Source organism: Semicossyphus pulcher, unplaced genomic scaffold (genome assembly GCF_022749685.1).
Source record: "Semicossyphus pulcher isolate SPU_LCO1_2020_fin unplaced genomic scaffold, fSemPul1.0.p SCAF_18, whole genome shotgun sequence".
Classification (NCBI taxonomy): domain Eukaryota; kingdom Metazoa; phylum Chordata; class Actinopteri; order Labriformes; family Labridae; genus Semicossyphus; species Semicossyphus pulcher.
The window spans coordinates 14,357,734-14,378,261 of NW_027211691.1; the positions used below are offsets into that span (position 1 = coordinate 14,357,734).

The following is a 20,528-nucleotide window of genomic DNA, read 5'->3' on the forward strand; positions in this document are numbered from 1 at the left end:
AGGCAAGCATTGTGTGCAATGGAAAAGTTTTGTTCATTGTTCTCATTGTTTTTTTACAGAATTGTCTGCAGTCGATGATGCCTAGGCTGACGGGACGCTGCAGCCACCACTGTTTTGACAACTGAGCTAAACCAGCACACTCAAAATTCTTTGGTTTTTTTTAACAAGAGGGTATTTCCTTAGATAGAATTTAATGACAGTGTTCTAAATTAATGCATGTTTTGGTCTTCACAATCCGTGGGGATGCAGGATGCGCGAGCGTAACGTTGATAGATATGATGCTAGCTGGTTTGATCGAAGGCAGAAGCTAAAGCAAAGCTCCTTTCCTGGCATGCAGCCAATGAGGTAATTTGAGTGTATTTCCTTTCGTTTATTTGTATTTTCTTCATCATGTTCGCTTAGTGTGAGCTGACGTGTTGTATGCTTAATACTGTGTATTTGTTTTATTAGTTTTCACCGTTCGTGGTGGAGACCGAGTCTTCATTAAACCTGTCAAAAGAAAACCCACTTGTGTCTGATTGTGTCGGGAGGGGACGCGAAGATTCACACTTTAAAATATATACCTGTACAGAAACTTCTATTTCTGAAACATCTCTGATGTTGACACAGCAAGAAAAAAAAATCATACAGACCATCTGTAAAGGCAACTGATTTCAGATTTTAATAAACACTACCAACTATTACATGCTTTAAGATAGCTCTGTGAAACCAATGTCTTTACAGATGTAATAACATTGGCATTGAGGATACTTCAAACTAAAGATGCACAACAAGGCTGTTTACAAGAGGAGACTTAACTGTCAGTGTTTTCCAGGTTAACCTCTAATTTTGATAGCATTTGTCCACCACCATCAGAACCAACACCAGAAAACAGGCATTACTGTTAATTTTAAAGCACATAATTGGCATGTCCTCAACAGTCGATCTCAAGAATTGTAACTTGTTCTTATCAATGCTGTGAGCCACACATATGAAACTCATACAGTTGAAGAAGAAACAGAACTATTCATTTAAAATGGCATCAAAGGGTAATTAGTGGTCAGCTTGATGTCATGATATTTGACCTATAAAATCCTTGCACAGAAAAGATATTGTTTGAAAATAAGTTTTAAAAAATGTGTTAAAAATATTCATGTTTGTACAGTCCATAACTTTTAAAAAGGGTTTTTTTGATTATCAGTGCTGATAATCTCATCCTTGTCTGACTACATAATAACAAATGTTTGAGTGGTGAAATACATAAGTTTTGACTTAACTTTCATGTTTACAAGGTATCATTACATGAAATATATCTTTAAAAAATAAACTCCTAAATTGAAAAAAAATGGATCAAACTAATTACATTAAAACAATATATTTGCAATACAAAAAGCAATATAATGCAGTTTCAGAAAAGTAAAAACAAACAAATTCCTGATATATGATATATATGAGTTGCTGTTGCCCTGTCATTGATCTTCTTATGACATCCCAATTCCAACCAACAGTGCCACCAAAAAGGCAAGGTTTCCCAAGAAGAACAGTGCAAACAGCAGGACTTCAGCAGTTGTCTGTCAAAACAATGCAATTAACATTAAAAATCAGCAGCATCAGTATGTTATTGATTCACTTAAAACATTTGTTTCTCTTACCATCTTTGACTCCAAATTATCTGTAATCCAAACACAAGAAAAATGTTAAAGCTGCTCTAGTATAGCCTACTTGAACAAGTAAAACATTTTCCCATCAAAATCGCAGCCAACTTTTGAATTAATGTGGTGGTGAGAAGGCACTGTGTGCAAACTTTTGTCACAGAACTACCAGTAGCTACCGTGACCTACCGAGACTAATATTAGTTGTATTTAATGTTTGATCGATAATAGTCACTTATAATATTAATAAAAGTTACATTATTACTTCTGGTTGATACAGAGGCCTGCAAGTGGAACTGCTAGTAGCTACTGTGACCTGCCAAGGTCATATTTGTTGTGCCTGACGTGAAAATTTTTTAATTTAACATAAATTCTGTGCATAGTGCCAATAACACATAAAGCATTTACATGACGTAAATAAAACAAGGCTTAAGCCCCCGGAGAGGGGCACTCACCAAAAATAAGTTTTTACCTTTTCTGTGAAACCATTTTAAAGTGACATTCAGCAGGATGAAGAACAAAACTTCCCAGCCAACAAAACCACCCATCACTTTCATCAGCCATTGGTCCAGAGAGCTGTCAATTAACTTCAAGCCCGTCAATATGGCCGCCACTGTGTGATGTCACAAAAATTCTTTGTGTTGATAATGTGTTCATAGTAAAAGTTCTAAAGGGGTTATTAAAATATATACAAAGACAGAAGACAATGTTGACTTTTATCAATTTGTAATGTGAGACAAGAACTGACCAGATAAAGCCTTTATTACCACTCCATTTAAAGCATGTGTCCAGTTGAACAGAAACCTCCTGTCAAAGGAAAGAGGGAAAATATCAAATGATGCTACTGAAAGACACTGTCCTCACTAGAAGAAAAACAGTACTGGCCTTCTGCACTCTTAACCCGAGCTAGTTAACTTTACTAGAAATTTGTGTGGAAACCCGTTGCCTTAAACCGTTTCACAAAACTAAGGACAATTAGTTACAGAAACAAAGAACTTTCATTAGATGCAGCGACAAAACATGCTTTTATTAGTCTAAAAAAAAATTAAATTAAACATTAAACACAACGTAAAATGTGTTAATATTAGCTGAATTTTTATTTATTTATTTATTTATGTTTAACACCTGGAACTACAAAAAATCCATATCACATCCACCTGGGTACATCTCCGTCTGTGAAACGGCTGATTATGGTATCCTTGTGGCAGTTTTGAATCATGTAAACTATGAAAAAAAAATTGTCAGTTTAAATTTTGGCTGGCACCCCTAGAGCATGGTGAAACCGCTACAACTCGATTGTTAGTCAGACAGTACAGTATTAGAGTGATAGACAGGGGAAAGAGGTCTGAAAGGCTTAAAACATTAAATGTCTAAGTCTGCATAACAGTTCCTGTCTTGTCCCTGGTAACAATGATAATGATGGCTAGTGTCAAAGATGCCACAGGCCGCAGCTTTCAAGTCGGGTCTTAGCCCTGAACTAGAGACCACATCACTATACCCTATACTATAATTTGTGCCAACAGATGTCACAGAAGTTGCCTTACTTGGAGTTATGAAGTTTGTTCAGTCAGTGGCAGCTGTTAACAAATTCATTAGCTCACAAACACAGAAAGGCTGACATATTTGTTTAAAATGGTAAATGGACTGTACTTATACAGCGCTTTTCTAGTCTTTGCGACTACTCAAAGCTGCTTTTAAACTTCATATCACATTCACCCATTCACACACACATTCATACACTGATGGCAGATGCTGCTCTGTTAAGTGCCCAACTGTCAATCAGTTATCATATTCAGACCGGTTGGGTATGGAGCAACCCGGGAGCAATTTGGGGTTCAGTGTCTTGCCCAAGGACGCTTCAGCATGTAGCCTGAGGGAGCTGGGGATTGAACCTCCAACCTTGCGATTGAAAGACGACCAACTCTACCACTGAGCCATAGCCCCAAACTTTAAAACTTGATGAACATGTTATGTTCACCATAAAAGTTGGCAGTTGCTAATTTTAATGTTAATTGAATGTATTGTTCCATAAGGTACGCCATCTTCAACTGACCACGTTTGAACTATTAGTTTTGCTTTCATTTGCTTCATATGCAATGTAGTAAGGGCAACGGCTGTTACCCATAATGATGTGATTTCTTCCTACTATTACTACTATCAGGACATCAAAGCACTGACAAATGTTTTGTTTAGTTCCAGTACAAGGACTTATATATATTTTTGGAGGGTTTTGAGGACTTGATTAATCATACCTGAATGGCAGTTTACCTACAGTGAATGTTGAGGTCCACAGCGCAGCAGAGCCAGCATGGTTTGGATAATTGAGAAGATCATAACCAGGCAGCCTAACACAGGATGGGCCCCCTGCAAAAATCACAGCAATACTGTCACTGAATTGCACCTATTAGACTGAGACTCTTAAGAACATTTACTTAAATTGCAAAGAAAAAACATATTTTAGGACAGTATATATGAATCCAGCGACCAATTTGTGTTCCTTCGTCTTGTGTAGCCGCCATTACTGCGGTGGCAACTCAGTGTCTGCGGCTGCCTGTGACAGCACAGAGATAGTTGGATTTCAGATGTTAGCTGCCCCCAGTTACTGATAAAAGTACCTATACCAGGTAGGTCTAATGATAGCATTATTTAGATTTTACATATTATGCATTGGTAACAAGAACCTGCCTGATTACACAATGGAGAAATATAGAAAAAAGTTGACCATCTGCAACAAACGGTATGTGTGATGAAGTGTTGTGTAATTGTGAAGTCAAGTTTATTTATAGTGAACATTTAAAAACAACTGAAGTTGACTTAAGTGCTGTACAACCAAGAGAATCCACATAAACAATATTACACAACTACTAAAATAAATAAAATAGGAGAATATAATAGACAGATAAGAGCAGAGATAAAACAGAATAAATATAAAAGAATTGCTGGACAGTATAAGATAAAATAGGAAGAGTCAAGCTCAAATAGAATTGAAGGCCATCCAGAAAAGATGGGTCTTTAGTGGGGAATTTCAAGCGACTGTTCTATAGCTTAGGAGAAGCTACCACAATGGCACGATCCGCTCTGTTTTTGAGCCTTGATCTTGGGACTTCTAAGAGCAAGTGGTCTAACTGGTGTGTAGTAACGCAGGAGATCTACAAGATAAGAAGAAGCAATTCCACTTAAAACCTTAAAATAATCAACATGTCATGGTTTTAGTTATACACCTGCAATATTCATTCTTTTTGCCTGCAATATTCTGTTTACTAATTCTCCTGTCATTTCAGACACGGTCATCCTCATCTCTCACCTCCCCTCCCCCATAGTTCACTCACCCCGCCTCCTCTCCAGTTCCACCTCCTAACCACTCATACCTCATCTAGACAAGTCCCTGCACCTGTAGTCTCACCTCACCTGCTGCTCATTCCCTAATCACTCCCCACACTATTTAACATGTGCTTCCCTACTCACCCTCTGCCAGATTGTCATAGTGTCTCGTACCTATACCTTCCATCATTTTTGTATCCTGCCTTATTATCTGTTTTTGATCCTGATATCGACCCTGCCTGTTTCCCGACTCTGCCTCAGCCTGATCCCTCTTACTTGGATTGCCTGCCTGGATATTTTTTCCTTGTAACCTGTTTACTGTTTCAGTAAAGAAACTGTTTTTTTGTGAACTCTGGTCTCTGAGTCGTGCATTTGAGTTTGTCTTTGGTTTTGACGTGTGACACAACAAATTTTCAAAACCAATCCTGAAATGGACAGAGAGCCAGTGAAGGGAGGCCAAAATAGGTGTAATACTGTCATGCTTTTTCCTCCCAGTTAGCAGACATGTGGCAGTGTTTTGTACAAGCTGAAGACGCCGCAGAGACAACTGTTCTACACCCGAGCCGGGATGTACTGTAATGAAAACACAAATTACTCTTCTAAAGTCATTTTGACGGAGATAAGGCTTTATATATATATATATATTCACATTCAAAAAGATCAGGTCCATCCAAGTTTTCACATCACATAGACAGTTCAGCAATGTCAGCATTGTATCTTAACATTTTGTTTTTAAAGGCAGATAGATCTGGATGTTATCAGCAAAGAAATAGGAAAGGAATATTATAACACAGGGGCATAGATGTCATGGTTCTTTAAAAATGGTTGGAGTTGGGTGAGCACTACTTTCTCAAAGGCTTTGGAAAGAAAAGGCAGCTTGGAGATTGGCCTGACAGAAGTGTACAAATTTTTCTTTTTTATGAGAGGCTGAACGACAGCATGTTTAAAAGCAACTGGTATATTATCATTTAATTAGTCTGCGATCCTTCATTGTCGTTCACTTTTCTTGGCCATAACATGAGCACGGACTGTATGTACAGTAGTTAAGTGAATACAGTAATGCTAATGCTGGTAGTAGCTATGCAACAGTTAATGTATAGTTAACATTCACATTTTTATCACACTGTAGTGTTTTGTTGATAATAGTTATAATAGAAACAATTATAAGCCTCATTAAAGCTCTAAGACCCTGTCATCACAAAATACAGAGTGCTTCCCAATAGGCAACATGTAGATGAGAGATAGAAAATACACATCAATAATGTCATAGTAGAGTGGGAAATATATATTTATTTTATCTCATCTTATTCAATAGTTATGTCTTATTGTATATAATGATATAATGAGAGGACACCATTAAGTACCTAATCTTTATTACTTATCATTGTCCTGTTCTGTTTAAATCTCAGGTGGCATCTACACTTTGGAAGCCTCTTATCCCTGCATGTAGCCCACAGCAGTCCCTGCCTCCACCTGGCCTGCAACCCCACACTCTCTCCATCCAGACTGTGTCTCTGGATGGAGAGAGTGTGTGTCTCTTTCTCCTAAACCCGCTGGTGGTACTAAGGAGAACCGGTAAGGGGGCTTGAACATCAGCAGAAAATGATAACCAAAATGTAATGATCCTATTGTCTGTACTTTTGTTACATGCGCTCCCCCTACTGGTTGTTTGTGTTAAGGTCTGTTCTTACCCTGTTAATTCTTTCAGGTGTGGGTGATTCACCTGATGGAGGAGAGCCCATAAAAGGGAGGGGCAGAAACACGACACTCTCTCTTCCTCTTTGTCTGAGGGCTTCACAGCAGCAGCAGGAGCAGCTGAAGCTACTCCTTTGTTAATTTGAGCGTGCTTTGTGCTTTCTTTAATTATTTTCTGATGGGACCGGTAGTCTAGTTTTCGGTTTTGTTTCTTTACTAGGGTTTAGCTTTTGGTTAAGTTTAGGGAAGGAGGAAAGACACCAGATCCTACGGCCCTTTGTGGGCTGGTCTGAGTGTCTTCCTGCTTTTGTTTGGTTTGGCCGGCCCATCAGTATTTGTTTAAGTTTGATTTTGAAATGGGTTGTTTTGTGGGTTATTTTGATTTGATGAATACATTCTTGTTGTTTTTGGCAAACTCTGACTCTTTATTATGTTTGGCCTCTTTGATTTGAGAGCCTTTGGTGAGGTCGTAACAACTTTACATAACAAGTGATTATTATTATTGTCCTTTCGTAGGCTGCGGATAAGCACAACGTCCTGGGCATGGATCATGTGGAAAGAATAGCAGACAATCTATTGGGTCTGATGAAATATACTGGTTTCACATGGAGCAACCAAGAGCACCTGTTAGTGGGCGCCTTGCCTCTAACATCATCAAAAGTGTGAATATGTAATGTAAATCCTAATTATAAATAGTTTATGATGTTTTTTTATAGTCAATGTTATATGCACGTTGCTTTAAACATTAAGTTTGACATTATTGTACCAAATTAATTACAGTAGTTGGTTTTCTTTTTTGTTGATTATGTTTCCTAACAATAAAGTTTGCTGTCAGTCAATTATTTGAGTCCACAAAATATGACTTGAAGGTTTTTTTCAAATCAGTACAATAAATCATTAAAGATGAAAGTGTTTATCCCAACGCTCACCTAAAAAAATACATTGTTTGTACACTAGTAAGATCAGGATTTCTGCTGGTGGAAAAACATTTGTCTGAAATTTAATTTTCAGGCCACACATATGCCTGTTATTCTTGAATTAATGAGGTAACAATTACAGTAGTGTCCAGAATAATCAAATCTACAAATAAAACCTATATACCGAGCCTGATACTTGCCTTTATACTTGCATTTTAATAACCCTTCATGCTTTAGAGTACAGAAAAGAGATAAATCTAACAAATAATTTGCTATTTGCTGACAGACAGGTAAAACCAGTGTTGGCATTCACTGCATCTCCAATATTGCAATGTGTTCATTTATGGACTTTAAAATGGCAGCTGAACTTAACACTCAAACTCCCAGCAGCCTCTAGGTTTTCACACCTTTACGTGAAAACCCCTCCCCCTGGCCAGGTCTGTAAAAACGGAAGACCTAAATTGTTTCTGGGGGTTGTTTGTTCTGAAGCTCAAAAGCTCACAAGCTCTCCACTTCCCTCCAATTCAACAGCTCTCATGGCTTGCTAACCTCCATTTCGGTCTCTGCCTGTCCTGAGACAGACACACCTTTTTTTTCTCTCTCTCTCTCTCTCTCTCTCTCTCTCTCACTCACACACACACACACACTTAAATTTTAGCATTAGTTAGTTGCTTTCTTTAACGGTCATATGTATCACTCACTTTACTCACTCATATCTGCCCTGAAAAATGTAAACAAAGGCAACGCGCAGTTAATCGCTTCGTCTTACACAACCCGCCAGTGGGTTCAGGCATTAAAAATAACTATATAGAAACAATCAATCTTGTCACTGATGGTCTGGTTTGCTTTTGTAGCTCATATAGAGTAATGACAATTAATTTCAGTCTGTTTCATAACCATTAAAAAACTCCTCACAGTGGCTTTAAACGAGCTCATTCACGAGTAAATGGACCAGCCATAGACACAGACTGTAGCATGTTTGTGTTACAGTTCGTTCACCATGACATCTGTCTACCTGGGGTCCGTTTCACAAAGCAGGTTTATTGAAAACTGAGTCTGTTAACCCTGAAATGAGGGAAACTCTGAGTTTTCCGTTTCACAAAGGGTTATTTTCCTTATTTTAAGAGTGAGTGAGGAGTGCTTGGTGTGTTTTTGTTCTCCCTTCCCCCTTGCCTTCTGTCTCCTTCACTCTCTGCACACCTGCCCTGGATCACCAATCAGTACACCTGCTTGACATCAAGCAATCACCACTGTCTACAAGAACCCTGCACTGACGGTGTGCCAGATTAACTGGTGCTTGAATTAACTGGTGACGATCACAGTTGTGTGTGGGCGTGGTTTATGAGTCTGTTGTACACAAACAAGGAAATAAATGACTCTACTTCTTTGCTGCTGTATTTCATGAATTAATCGGTGTCTTTTGAGACATTGTAAGACACACAGTTTGCTGGAACATTCATTTTTCTGTGGACAACATGGACTGTACACTCGCCACCGCTGATCGCTACAAACGTGTCGTCTCTGCTTCTGTTTTCTTAAAATAACATAATGCCACGGAAACATGGAGTAAATAGAGAGTATAGTCAAATCAATCACAATAACTCAAACTCAATACATCTAAAGCATGAGTCATCTGTGGTGTAAAAAAACACATTAACCGGTCAGCTGAAGTTTGAATTAACTTATGATGTTCCGCTGTGTGTGGCTGTGGTTGCAAAGGCCATCTCAGAGCTCGTTTTTATGATGCCAGAGCACTGACGTGCACAGATGACAGAGAGTTATCCACAAGTAACTGTCATTAACTCTTGGATTTAGTTTCTACGTTGCTTGCGTATCTTGTTGCACAGTCTCAGGGAACTCCAACCTGCAAATCCGTTTAAAACGATGTCTAATGTAAGTGACTGTGTCGACACCTGTTCAATGCTACAATGAACACATTGTTCATGTAATGGTTTTTATATTTGTGCCATGGCAGTGTGTTAACACTTACATACAGAATATACGTAGCACACTGTTGTCCACAATGTCTCAAAAGACTTTTATTTAAGACGATTAATTAATGAAATACAGCAGCGAAGAAGTAGAGTCATTTATTTTCCTCCTTTGTGTACAACAGATTCATAAGCCACGCCCACACACATCTGTGACCGTCACCAGTTAATTCAAGCACCAGTTAATCTGGCACACCGGTACTATGTGCCACAAGTCCAGCTCAAGTTTAGCCTTTAGCCTGCTTGCTAACCTATCCTGTTTGTTTGCCTGCCTACTGCCTTTACTGACATCTGTTCTCCCCGTCTTCGGGACCTCCATTTTGCCAAGCAGCCCAGCCACCTACCAAGCCTGCCAGCCAGCCAACCTCCCTCTGGATCACTCCTCCACTCCCCAGCTCAAGGCCCCACCAGCTACCCCTTAACCATTCAGCCTGAATTAATGACAGTTTGATAACTTGGCGTTTGCCAACCCCTCACTCCTCTCCAGCACCGCTCTCTCATCCAAATATGGTCTTCTTGGCTGCAGAAAACCAACATGCCACCGGCCATATTTTGGCTTCATTTACGCAGTTGAGAAACCATTGGGTGACATCACGGTGGCTACGTTCAATATTTATTGCAGGATGCATTTGTTACTGCATTTGTTAAGGTATTTATTTCAATGACTTAGTATCAATTTCTTCAGTGTCATGTGAATATAACCTCTCATTTCTTAGCAGATTATGCCATTGTCATTTCATTACATGTTGTCTGTTTCACTTCTGAGTGAGTAACCATTCTATTGAGAGAGATATCAGATTTCCTGTAATCATCATATGTTTTCATAACCTGGTCACATCTGTCCAATAGCACGTTGGAGTTTTCTTAAATATGGCTTTTTCTGCCTCCAGTTCATTCATGCCAATCCATATCTGCAACCATCGGTTTCCCCAATACAACCACCCAATCTTTACAATAAGTTAATTCATCCTACTAGCCTCAGACATCATCTACCAACACCTCCACCACCAGTGTCTAGACTTCACCGGGGGATATATCGAGCTGCTGTTCAGGGCAGACATCCTTCGAACACCATATCCCAGTAGAGTCCAAGATCCAAATACTTCTGAAAATAGGTCACGACAATATCATTATTGTACAATATCTATTTATCCTTACTTCATTTACAGTACTTGTCTTTTCCTTTAGTGTTTGGATGATATGCTACAACACAGTGATACAATTTCAATTACCAGAAGCTTTTGTCCAAAGTGACGTATACATCTGAGAGTTAATACAACACAAGCAACGATCAAGTTAACTTTGACAGCCCTTTAGTAATCCATCTAATTCCATTGCCCCATTCACTGAGGTTAAACAGGACCAACAAGCTCTGAATAAACAAAAAGAAAGTTATTACATTGCTGTAAGTGATACAAATTTACATTGTAACCTAAGCATTACTTTCCGTAGCCCACTCCTTCAATCATTAAGTACTACTGAGCCCCTCAGTCTCAGAGTTTATGTCTAACCTTAAAATGTCCCTGTTATATGTTATTTCAAAACATTAAAAGGCCAAATTCTTGTGTATTCTGACCAAAGCCTTTAATTTGCCTGCTTTGTTATCTGCTGTCACAAGTAAATTCCCCCTGGGTGGATCAATAAAGCTTATCTTGTCATATGTTATGTTATGTTGTGTTATCTTATCTTAATGAGAATCATATTGTAGTGTAATTTTGAGGCTTTGTCTTTTGAAGAAAAGTGAGATATGAGCCCAAGTAGTGCTAGTATACTGACCCCAGACCAGGCCTTTGCGTATGAGAAGGAAAGGATAAAAGCGATGACTGTGCTTGCTACCGTCACACTCATCACAGCAACATGGACCTTGAGAAACACAAACGGTAAAACATGATACTGTACAAGTCAACACATACAGAGCTTATCAGACATGTGCAGGATCAAGTACAAGGGTAGGCTTGGACCAAGTAATACGTAGAGTAGAACGTCCTATGTTTTTACAAATAATTTGGGCACTTAATTAATCTCATGTAAATAGTTTCATCTCAGCTTCTTGACTTGAAAAGTTTTTGATGAACAATTTTAAATGTATGTGTTTGCTTTAAGAATGTATATTTTAATGATACTGCTGACTTCTGTGTATGATATTAAAAAATTCAAGGTTGCTTTTCTAAATATTTTTGTTCCAAAGTCTCTCCATAAAAGACAACCTGATCTGACCCTTATAAATATCATAATATTACCTTTGTGATACATTGCTGTGTCTACAAAGTCTCACCAGAAACCAGATGTCTTTGCCCCACAGCTTCTTTCCTTTGGCAAATCCATTCCGATATCGGGCTACCATCATTCCCAGTGATCCAGTGGTCATCCAGGCTATCAGCATCAGTGTTCCTGAAACACAAGTCAATGTTAGAATGCTTTCATGGCTGTTTTAATCACATAACATCTATTCGTTCCCCTTATCCCAAAACAAAACTTCTCTCTGTATTATACAATTAGGTGCAATTGTTGACTACTTTGGGCAGGATCTTACCATGTGCTTTTATGATATGAGGCCATCCAGCTTTTCTGACAAGTCGAGGTATAGAAATGTCTACCTTATCCACACTGACAAAGGTAGCTATATGGAACTTGATTTGTCCTGTCGGAGATAAAGTTTGGTCAGAGTTGAATGATCAAGTCTTTGTTTGTTTTTTTACTTACGAATAATGAATGTAGTTTTCTTCAGAAAATAAAATGGGTGGGAATTTCTCTCTTAATATTAGCACAATTCAGCTTCTTAATACTGCTTATCTTTTTCAAACAGAAACTGTTATTTACTGCATATTGTTACTTTTTGCAGCAGCAAGCAGTTTGATTTTTATGATTATTATTCCCATTACAGCAAACATGCAAAAGTTTCTATCAGCAAACATTGAAGACTCCAGTGTCATATTTTATAAATCAGTTATGATAACATAATAATAGCTAACATATGGTGTCAGTAAAATGAACCTCATGACCTCTGTTTGTCAGATCCCCTGGCAGTCCAAGCCTATAGCAGCATAACTATGCTGGCTCAAGTTTTCAGCCTACTCTTAGAGTGAAAAGTAGAAGAGGTTAAAGTAGAGAGGATGTCTGCCTCCTGGACCCTGACTGGAAGATGATTCCAAAGGATGATAACTGAAGGCTCTACCTCCCAAACTACTCTTAGAGACCTTAGACAAGCAGGCCTGCATCCTGGGAGTGCAATGTTCTAGAGGGGTAATAGGGCTCTTGAATATGAGCTCTTGAAGATGTGATGGCGCCTGACCATTAAGAGCTATATATTTCACAGGGCGCCAGCGCAAAGAAGCTAATACAGGAAGGATTTTCTTAATTCTTATCAGTACACAAGCTGTAACATTTTGGACCAGCTGAAGAGTCTTAGAGACTTATTAGAGCAGTAATCTAGCCTAGAAGTAACTAATACATGGACTAGTTTTTCTGCATCGTTTTGAGACAGGATTTGCTATTTGCTTTGCTATGTTGCAAAGATGAAAAAAGACTGTGCTTGAAATTTGGTTTTATTTCTAAGCTAAAGGACATATCCTGATCAAATAGAACTCCCAGATTTCAAAGAGCGGTGCTGGATGCCAGGCTGATGCCAGTTATATCATAAGAGAAATAATCTCTAAGGTGTTTGGGGCCAAGCACAATAACTTCAGTTTTGTCTGAGTTAAGTAGCAGACAATTTCTAGTCGTCTAGGTGTTTCTAAAGGTGGATATCTAGAAAAGGTGTCAGCATCAGCATCAGCATCGATTTCCAGGCCTGTACCCGATGTCAAAGTGGAAATCTGACTGTTCTGACAGTACTCAAGACGTAGGTCAGTGGGTTGTTGTCGTTGAACACTGTGAATGTTGGTGCAAGTAGTCCTGCAACTTCCAATTCCTGGTACAGCACAGCACCTAAACCTTCATTGGAGGCATCTGTCAAAGTCAGGGTCTGCCAGGATTGGTAAATGGGTGAGCAAGTTCACAAACTTTGAAACAATCGCCTGGTGATAATAAGTCTTTGTTGGAGTTTTTGATAACTGTCCTTTGTACCCTTTTTTCTGACATTTTCTCCTTTTTTGTGCTTAGCTGCTGATTTCACAGTGCTCGATACAACAGCTCAAACAGGGGTCTTGCTAAGCGTGAAAAATCCTTGATAAGAGACCTATAATTGCTTAGGAAGTCCAGTAGGGTCCTCACTTCCAATACAGTTTTTACTTCTCTCTCTTAAGTTTTAATACCGGTTAAAGGTCTTTTAGATCAACATGAATACCATCTCCAGACACCATCCTGCCAACTTAACTGATTTGACGCCTGAACAGTTCACACTTTTTAGGACAAAGTTTAAGTCCAAGTTCTACCATTCAGCTAAGCACTTTTCTCACATCTTTAAGATGCTCACTGAATGTTTTGGAATACACAGAACGTCATCCAGGTAAGGTGTACAACATTGAGGGTCTCTTAGACCCTCCAAGAATCTTTACATACAGCTTTGAAGGGCTGCCAGGGCATTTGTCAGACTAAATGTAATGCAAACCCATTCATATAGGCCCAAAGGTGTGATGAAAGCTGTCATGTTTCTGGATTTGTCTTTCACAAAGCCCAGGTGTATGTGCTCCCCAAAGATTGAAAACCCTCAGACTGTCCAGTATGTTGCAAAACCTGAGAAGGCCATCCTTTTCCCATACACAGTCTGGTGATAGGAAGATGTGGATTTCTTGCAAGTCGTTTTACTTCATGTGGGATGGAACTATAACATTTCTGGACTGATGTATTATCTTTCACATGTATCTGCAGATTAAGATCTTTGATACAGCATACATTCTCAGCATCCCTAGTAAAAACATCAGATTCCTCAAACAGCAGCTGTTGCAGTGTTTCCTACTCCTGCTCTGATAGATGTTCTATTTCAGCAGCTGGGCCACTTATGCACGCGTCTGTCTATTCCGCCCTTCGTCACACCTGCAGCTCCTTACGCCGGGAACACACCGGACGAGGAAGCGCCGCGAATAGCTGCGGCGCCCATGTTAACCAATTGTGTCGTTCATACCAGACGCGCGGCGGCGCGCACCTCCGCGGCTGGCTCGCGCCCTGCAGCAATCACGTCAATCCTGGCAGGAAGTCACACATGAAATCATGTGCGATTTTCGTTGCGCGGCGCTTCGCAGTGCTTCCTCGTCCGGTGTGTCCCTGGCGTTACGGTGCTATAGACAGACAGAGGGATCGGCCCCAAAAATCCAATATCGGTCGGGCTCTAATCATGATTGGAGATTGGCACTTTACATAGCAGCCTTTGGGGTCATTCACCCAGCCACTTGTGCCTTTACTCACATAATTTATGAATTACCCTGATTGCATTTTGCACCATTTTAGTGTGTATTTGTATATGTATATGCTTTTAACAGTTTACTAATCACTTTTTACAGATTCTACATAAAAATGTAGAATCTGCTTCAGATTCTTGCATGTTTACTTTTTACAAATCTGCATCATTATGTTGTTATTTCTTAAGACCCATTAATTGCAAGTCACAAGAGTTTCTTTTTTGGTTTCATACCGCTGAAGTATGTGCAGCCTCTGTGTAACCCTCTGTGTGTTTGGATTGGCGAATTTCACTTCACTTTTAATCTGAACTCAAGGTTGCTTCTCAAATTTCTAATTGGACTTCAAGCAATGCAGTGCAAGAAAGTCTTGTCTTTATCTTTAAATGCTGACTAAACCGGAATGCCAGACATGTTTACTGTTGCTCCCACTGGCTATATTGTAGTCAGACTATAGCCGATGGGTTCCGACAAGAAGTCACACAGTTGAATGTGAAGCGTGTTCTGGTATTTTCATCTCTTTCTATTGCCTTTACCCCTTAACCAAAGCTAAGACCTCTTGTCAGTGTCAGAGTGCAGAGCCCCACCTACTGGACCAACTGTGTACAGCACATGAAGTGAAAAATGTATAAATAGGGGTTAGCTGTCTTTATCTGAGGTAAACATGAAAATAATCAAATAACAAACTGTACATTTCCAAGGCTTTTTACCTAACTTATGAACTTCAAATGAAAAGCAATTTCTAAACCTATACACGGACAAAATGACTCCTGTGAAAAGGTCCTACAGTTTCAAAGTGTATCTGCGATTTGGTCTATTCATATTTTACAAAATTAAGGGTCATTTCAGTATTTGCATATACATACCATTGTTTCATTGACAAATATTGTAAACTTAAAAAAAAGTAAATTAACTCAGTAAATTGCTACAATGCATATGAATTTGTGCAAAAATGTAATCTCTAATGCTAAGGGAATATTGGCTGAATCTAAAATGCATTATAAACAGTGAAGGATCATGATGCAAGATGCAGATGTAGCTCCTTCTCATGGGGCAATAGGAGAATATTTGTTTTGGGACAAGCTCAGTCAGTAAAATGCTAAATGGGAATTGAGACAACTAAACTCATAATCCAGCATGGACAACTGTTTGAAGAGGGTGAGTTTATAAAGGAGTGTTTCACTAAATTAGTGCTGTAATCTGCCATGAAAAGCATAAATCAAATCCTTTTTTTCCCTTTTTTAAAACACTGTAACTCATTAAGTGGGACGCATTTGACTTTTTCCATGATATTAGATGAAGCCTTGTTTTCACAAACCTCCCTGGCCAATTCCGTGGATTCAGATTCTGAATTTGATCAACATACAACAGATGTCAAGTGTATATCAAGTGCTTAAAATTGCTTATCAAGATCATATATTACATACCAAGGACTATATACATTTAAATTCATGTAGTCCCTCGCATGGACCAGTTTGGTCGATAACTAATTCCATGGCAGGGAGACCTTGGTTTGGAGACCCTTATTTTAGGAGTAAGTTACATCTTCATCCTTGTTCACAAATAATTAGCTACCTTCTGCACCATTACACAATGTCTTCATTACCATTGTTGCTGGGTCCATGGGCAAACAAGAGATGGTAGGTTTTGTTGAAGCCAGTGGTCTTCAGAGTAGAAATGGTGTTCCTTGAGATGAAAGAACAGCTGATCACCCTGCCCTCTACTGATGTTTTTATATCAGAAACGTTTCCCTGGCGGACAGAAATAAGTTAATCATTAAGTTGAATCCACAATGTTTTAGTGCAGTCATTGTAAGAGAAGCGACAGTAAATACAGCATAAAATATGTTATAATACGTAATCATTTTGTCAATGTCTATATTTTGTCAATGTCTAACAACAAAAAAAGTCTGTCCAGATTTAAATGAACGGAATCAGAAAAACGTCAGTACCAAGGGAAGAATTTGTGGGGCTTTTCTTCCTGTTGAATAGGCATGCTGCAACTGCACGAGACCATTATTTCCTATGCCGCAAATATAAATGTCATCGTTCCCCTGAAGAAATACAGAGGTTAAGAATTACACAATTGATTTTTATATCACACATGGTCTTAAACACTACAATGTAATTCTTAGAGCACTAATGGTATACTGAGCATGAACGTGCAGTCTCAATTTCATCCATCCATCCATCCATTAATCCATCAATCCATTATTTATAACTCTTATCCTTTTCAGGGTTGTGGGGAGGCTAGAGCGAATCCCAGATGTCAATCAATCACAGGGCTAACACTCATGGACAAACTTTCATGCTCACACTTACACACTTACAAAGAGTCGGTCTAGACCTGCTCTTTCTGTAAAGTGTGGCGGAGGACGAAAGACAACATTTGTTTTGTTTTGGTCTAAGATGCTGTGGCTCAATTGCACCATCCATTTTACTTACTTATCTAAAAGTCGCATATTCTTCCTTTAAAATTATATCAAATGTTCAATTATATCAAGAGCCCTATATTTTTTAGAAATGTTTAAAAGAATGAAATATGTCATAGAATTAAGCATTTTGTTGTCAAGTTACCATCATCTGATCATCTGAGAATCCAAAAGAGATGTATCCATCAGAAGATCCTTTCATCTCAAAGCGTACAGTTACATCACTGGAAGACAAAATCCTGGCTGACATGAAATAACAGTCATTACTGACTGTAGGGTCACAGTTTGAGGGCTGACTGAAACACACCTTGGTGATACCACAGTCTGTACTGGAGACAGTTTCCTGTATGCAAAAGACCAAAGCAGTATAGCCGAGTTAATTACAGTTTATTCCTACATAATGTTATAATGCATAATTCATCATTCTTATGCATAATTCTTTATGAATAGTTAGCTATACTATGGTTGGTCAGAACAATTATAAGACACTGCTTCCAAATCCAACCTGATAGCATGCAATCAATATTAACCTCTCATCTTTCACTATAGTCCTTGTACTTTTTCCACCCTGAAGATTGCTGATTTTTTATTAAGCTGTACTTGGCTGCAGGGTCTGTCAGCTTGACATGGATGTACTTGCTGGTCTGGAAAGAAAACAACTAGTTTCATACCCTGTTTTTAATCATCATTATTGCTTACAGCAGATAGTGAAGGCTCATGTACTGTAGTAGTTGATGTTTGTGTCTTTGTAGTGGTGGGACTGGTTTTTGACGGAGTAGTTGGGGGACTTGTAGATCCACCAGTACTGTCATTAGTGAAGGTCAGGCGAGGACTTGTAATATCAACCCAGAATGTCCTGAAATTCTGCACGAAGGATGCACTGCAGGTACATCAAAACCAGTTTAATTAAACAGTATATCCAGCACGTTTGTAGAAAAACAAGGATTATGCTATTCAGTATTGGCTAACTTTGTTATGCACTTGAGATGGCTATAGAAAAGACCACAGTAGAAGCAAATAGAAAAATAAATTGAAGCTTACTAGAACTGAATGGATTTCACATCAGCTGTTACTTCTGTTTTCCATGTCACTTGAATAATAGTCTTCATAGACTTGGATCTGTGGGATACAGCTGAGTTCTACATGAACCCATACACACGCAAACAGAGATAATGAAGACACCATGTGTTTCTCACTTTTTTTCCCCCTATCATTTTAAAACATTTCTTTTGTATTACAAGTTTCTACATATATTGATTGTAAAGTGAGCTCTGAGCATTACCATATTACATTTTCCTGTATTTCGTTGTTTGCTTTGTCCTCATTTAGGTCTTCCATTTTGTGAAGAACATTTAATGTTTCCTTCTCTATTTAACATGTGTAATAAAAACACTTTGTATTCAAAGATGGGTAAATAAATGTGACTTCTAAATTAAGTTAAGTAGTAATAGCCTATTGTACAACCAGTTTTTGCCAGTTGTGCAATCATTATTTCTTTTTTTCATTTCTTAATCAATTAGCAAGTTTTTCACTTTCTATGGGAGTTAACTTACAAGTTTCTGGCTGCAGGTGAGAAGTTGAGCGGACCCTGTCATCAGGGTAAAGGAGCCCACAGGAGACAGCCCCCCCACCTCTCTAGCTTGTAATAGGAAACCAATGAATGGTTTTGAGGCTGGAGCCTGGAGCTTAACTAAAAAAGAAACAAAACATTCCAGTGTTGACAACACATTATGCCTTACTCACAATGAAATGCAATACAAAAGGTTGTGTTCATTAGCCTAACATTTAGCAAATCACATACCCGATAAACTACATCAATCAAATGTTATAAATATATTAACCTTTAATATTAATCCTTACCTTTCACCACCTCTCCATGTTTGTACCTGTTGTTGTCCGTAGTGACAGTAAAGGGCGCAGGTTCTGTCTGTGGGGTAAACCCAGAATGATGTGGTCGCATGTCTTCACAGCTATCCATAACTTGACCTGAGCTGTAGCAGCAAACAACAGGTACAACAAACACCAGAAGCAACACAACGTGGTTCATTTCAGTGAAATGATCAGTTCATACTAAAAATATAGCTTGAGAAAAACAGCGACCATGAGTGCTACAATGCTACTATTCAGCTTTGAGGAGCTCAGGCGGAGTCTATGGGAAAACAATGACTGAGAGGAGGGATGTACGGAGTACTAGGAGGAGGCCACAGTTGTGTTCCTGCTTTGTTTATTACGAGTTGCCTACACATAGTTATAGGGTAGATGGGGGATGGTTGCAGGATGTCTATGTGTGTGTTCTTTGTGTCTGTGCTTTATACATACAAATGAGAGAAAGCGATATGTGTGAGTCTCTGATGGTTCGAGGCAAAAATGTTTCCTGTTTTCCTTGTGAGATATTAAAATGAATTTCCTGGTACTGTCAAACTTGGTTATAAAACAAAGGGAAGAGGACCCAATTGCAGACTTTAAGCAGGTTTTTAATGAAACTCAAAAAGTAACAACAAAAAGCTATTGTTGGAGTGCAAGGACAGCATGTAAAGCTAAACATCCAAAAAGAATCATGTGGTTAGAAGACACAGGTGAAACTAACCAGACACAGGTGAAAACAATAAGGGTGGGGCACACAATCCCATGAGGGAAAACACACAAAGGCATTATTATTATTTTGATGGAGCAATGCCTGTGAGCTAGTTCAAGCAAGCAACTTGAGCTCAATTGATTTCAAAGTTGACATGCGTCATTCTCCAAAATCACGTCACAATTTTGTGGTCTATTTAACCTGCAAGATTTCTAGCAGTAGCTAACAAGACCTGCCGCGACCTGCAAGAGCTGTGGTGGCAGTTCTTGTTGCTGCCCGAACCTGCCAGTGGAAATGCTGGTAGAGACCTGGGAGATCTACTGGGGCTCTTTTTGTCCGAACTCTTTTCTGTCCCATTCATAGTTCACTCGCGTTATGCGTCAGGCTAGTAGTTGCAGACCAGCTCTCCTCCTTAGCTTGAAGCAGCACCTCTATTTTTTTGATGCGATGCATGACAATTTGATCTGATTAGTCTGTTTTGATGTGATGTGATGTGATGCATTTGATTGATGTCTGGTCCAAGTTAGTTTTTCTTTCAAGCTCGTCCTCATCTACCTTTAGCCGTGGATAAATATTTTACTTAGTAACGGATGGATGTATAACTGTAGCAAATGTTGACGCTTTTCTCGATGAC

The 20,528-nt window shown here is 38.9% G+C and overlaps 1 protein-coding gene across 1 annotated transcript; it reads right to left on the reverse strand.

Annotated features, from left to right (window-relative positions):
• Nucleotides 1-1,460: 1,460 nt before the first annotated feature.
• LOC138596269 (putative ferric-chelate reductase 1) lies at nucleotides 1,461-19,366 on the reverse strand. The gene is made up of 15 exons (XM_069667896.1): nucleotides 19,180-19,366; nucleotides 18,873-19,009; nucleotides 18,361-18,458; nucleotides 18,019-18,199; nucleotides 17,465-17,662; nucleotides 16,840-16,941; nucleotides 16,495-16,639; nucleotides 12,089-12,196; nucleotides 11,831-11,946; nucleotides 11,332-11,418; nucleotides 3,904-3,995; nucleotides 2,380-2,438; nucleotides 2,104-2,244; nucleotides 1,632-1,651; nucleotides 1,461-1,550 (listed from the first exon to the last, which is right to left on the reverse strand). Exons 1-15 carry the CDS (start codon nucleotides 19,364-19,366, stop codon nucleotides 1,461-1,463), a joined length of 1,761 nt encoding a protein of 586 aa, XP_069523997.1.
• Between the last annotated feature and the right edge of the window lie 1,162 nt (nucleotides 19,367-20,528).

Coding starts and splice junctions, on each gene's coding strand:
- LOC138596269 (XM_069667896.1), bottom strand. CDS start 19,366: ATGAACCACGTTGTGTTGCTTCTGGTGTTTGTTGTACCTGTTGTTTGC. Junction 19,010..19,179: donor ACATGGAGAGGTGGTGAAAG/GTAAGGATTAAT, acceptor TTTCTTTTTTAG/TTAAGCTCCAGGCTCCAGCC. Junction 3,996..11,331: donor ACGCAAAGGCCTGGTCTGGG/GTCAGTATACTA, acceptor TGATTTTTGCAG/GGGGCCCATCCTGTGTTAGG.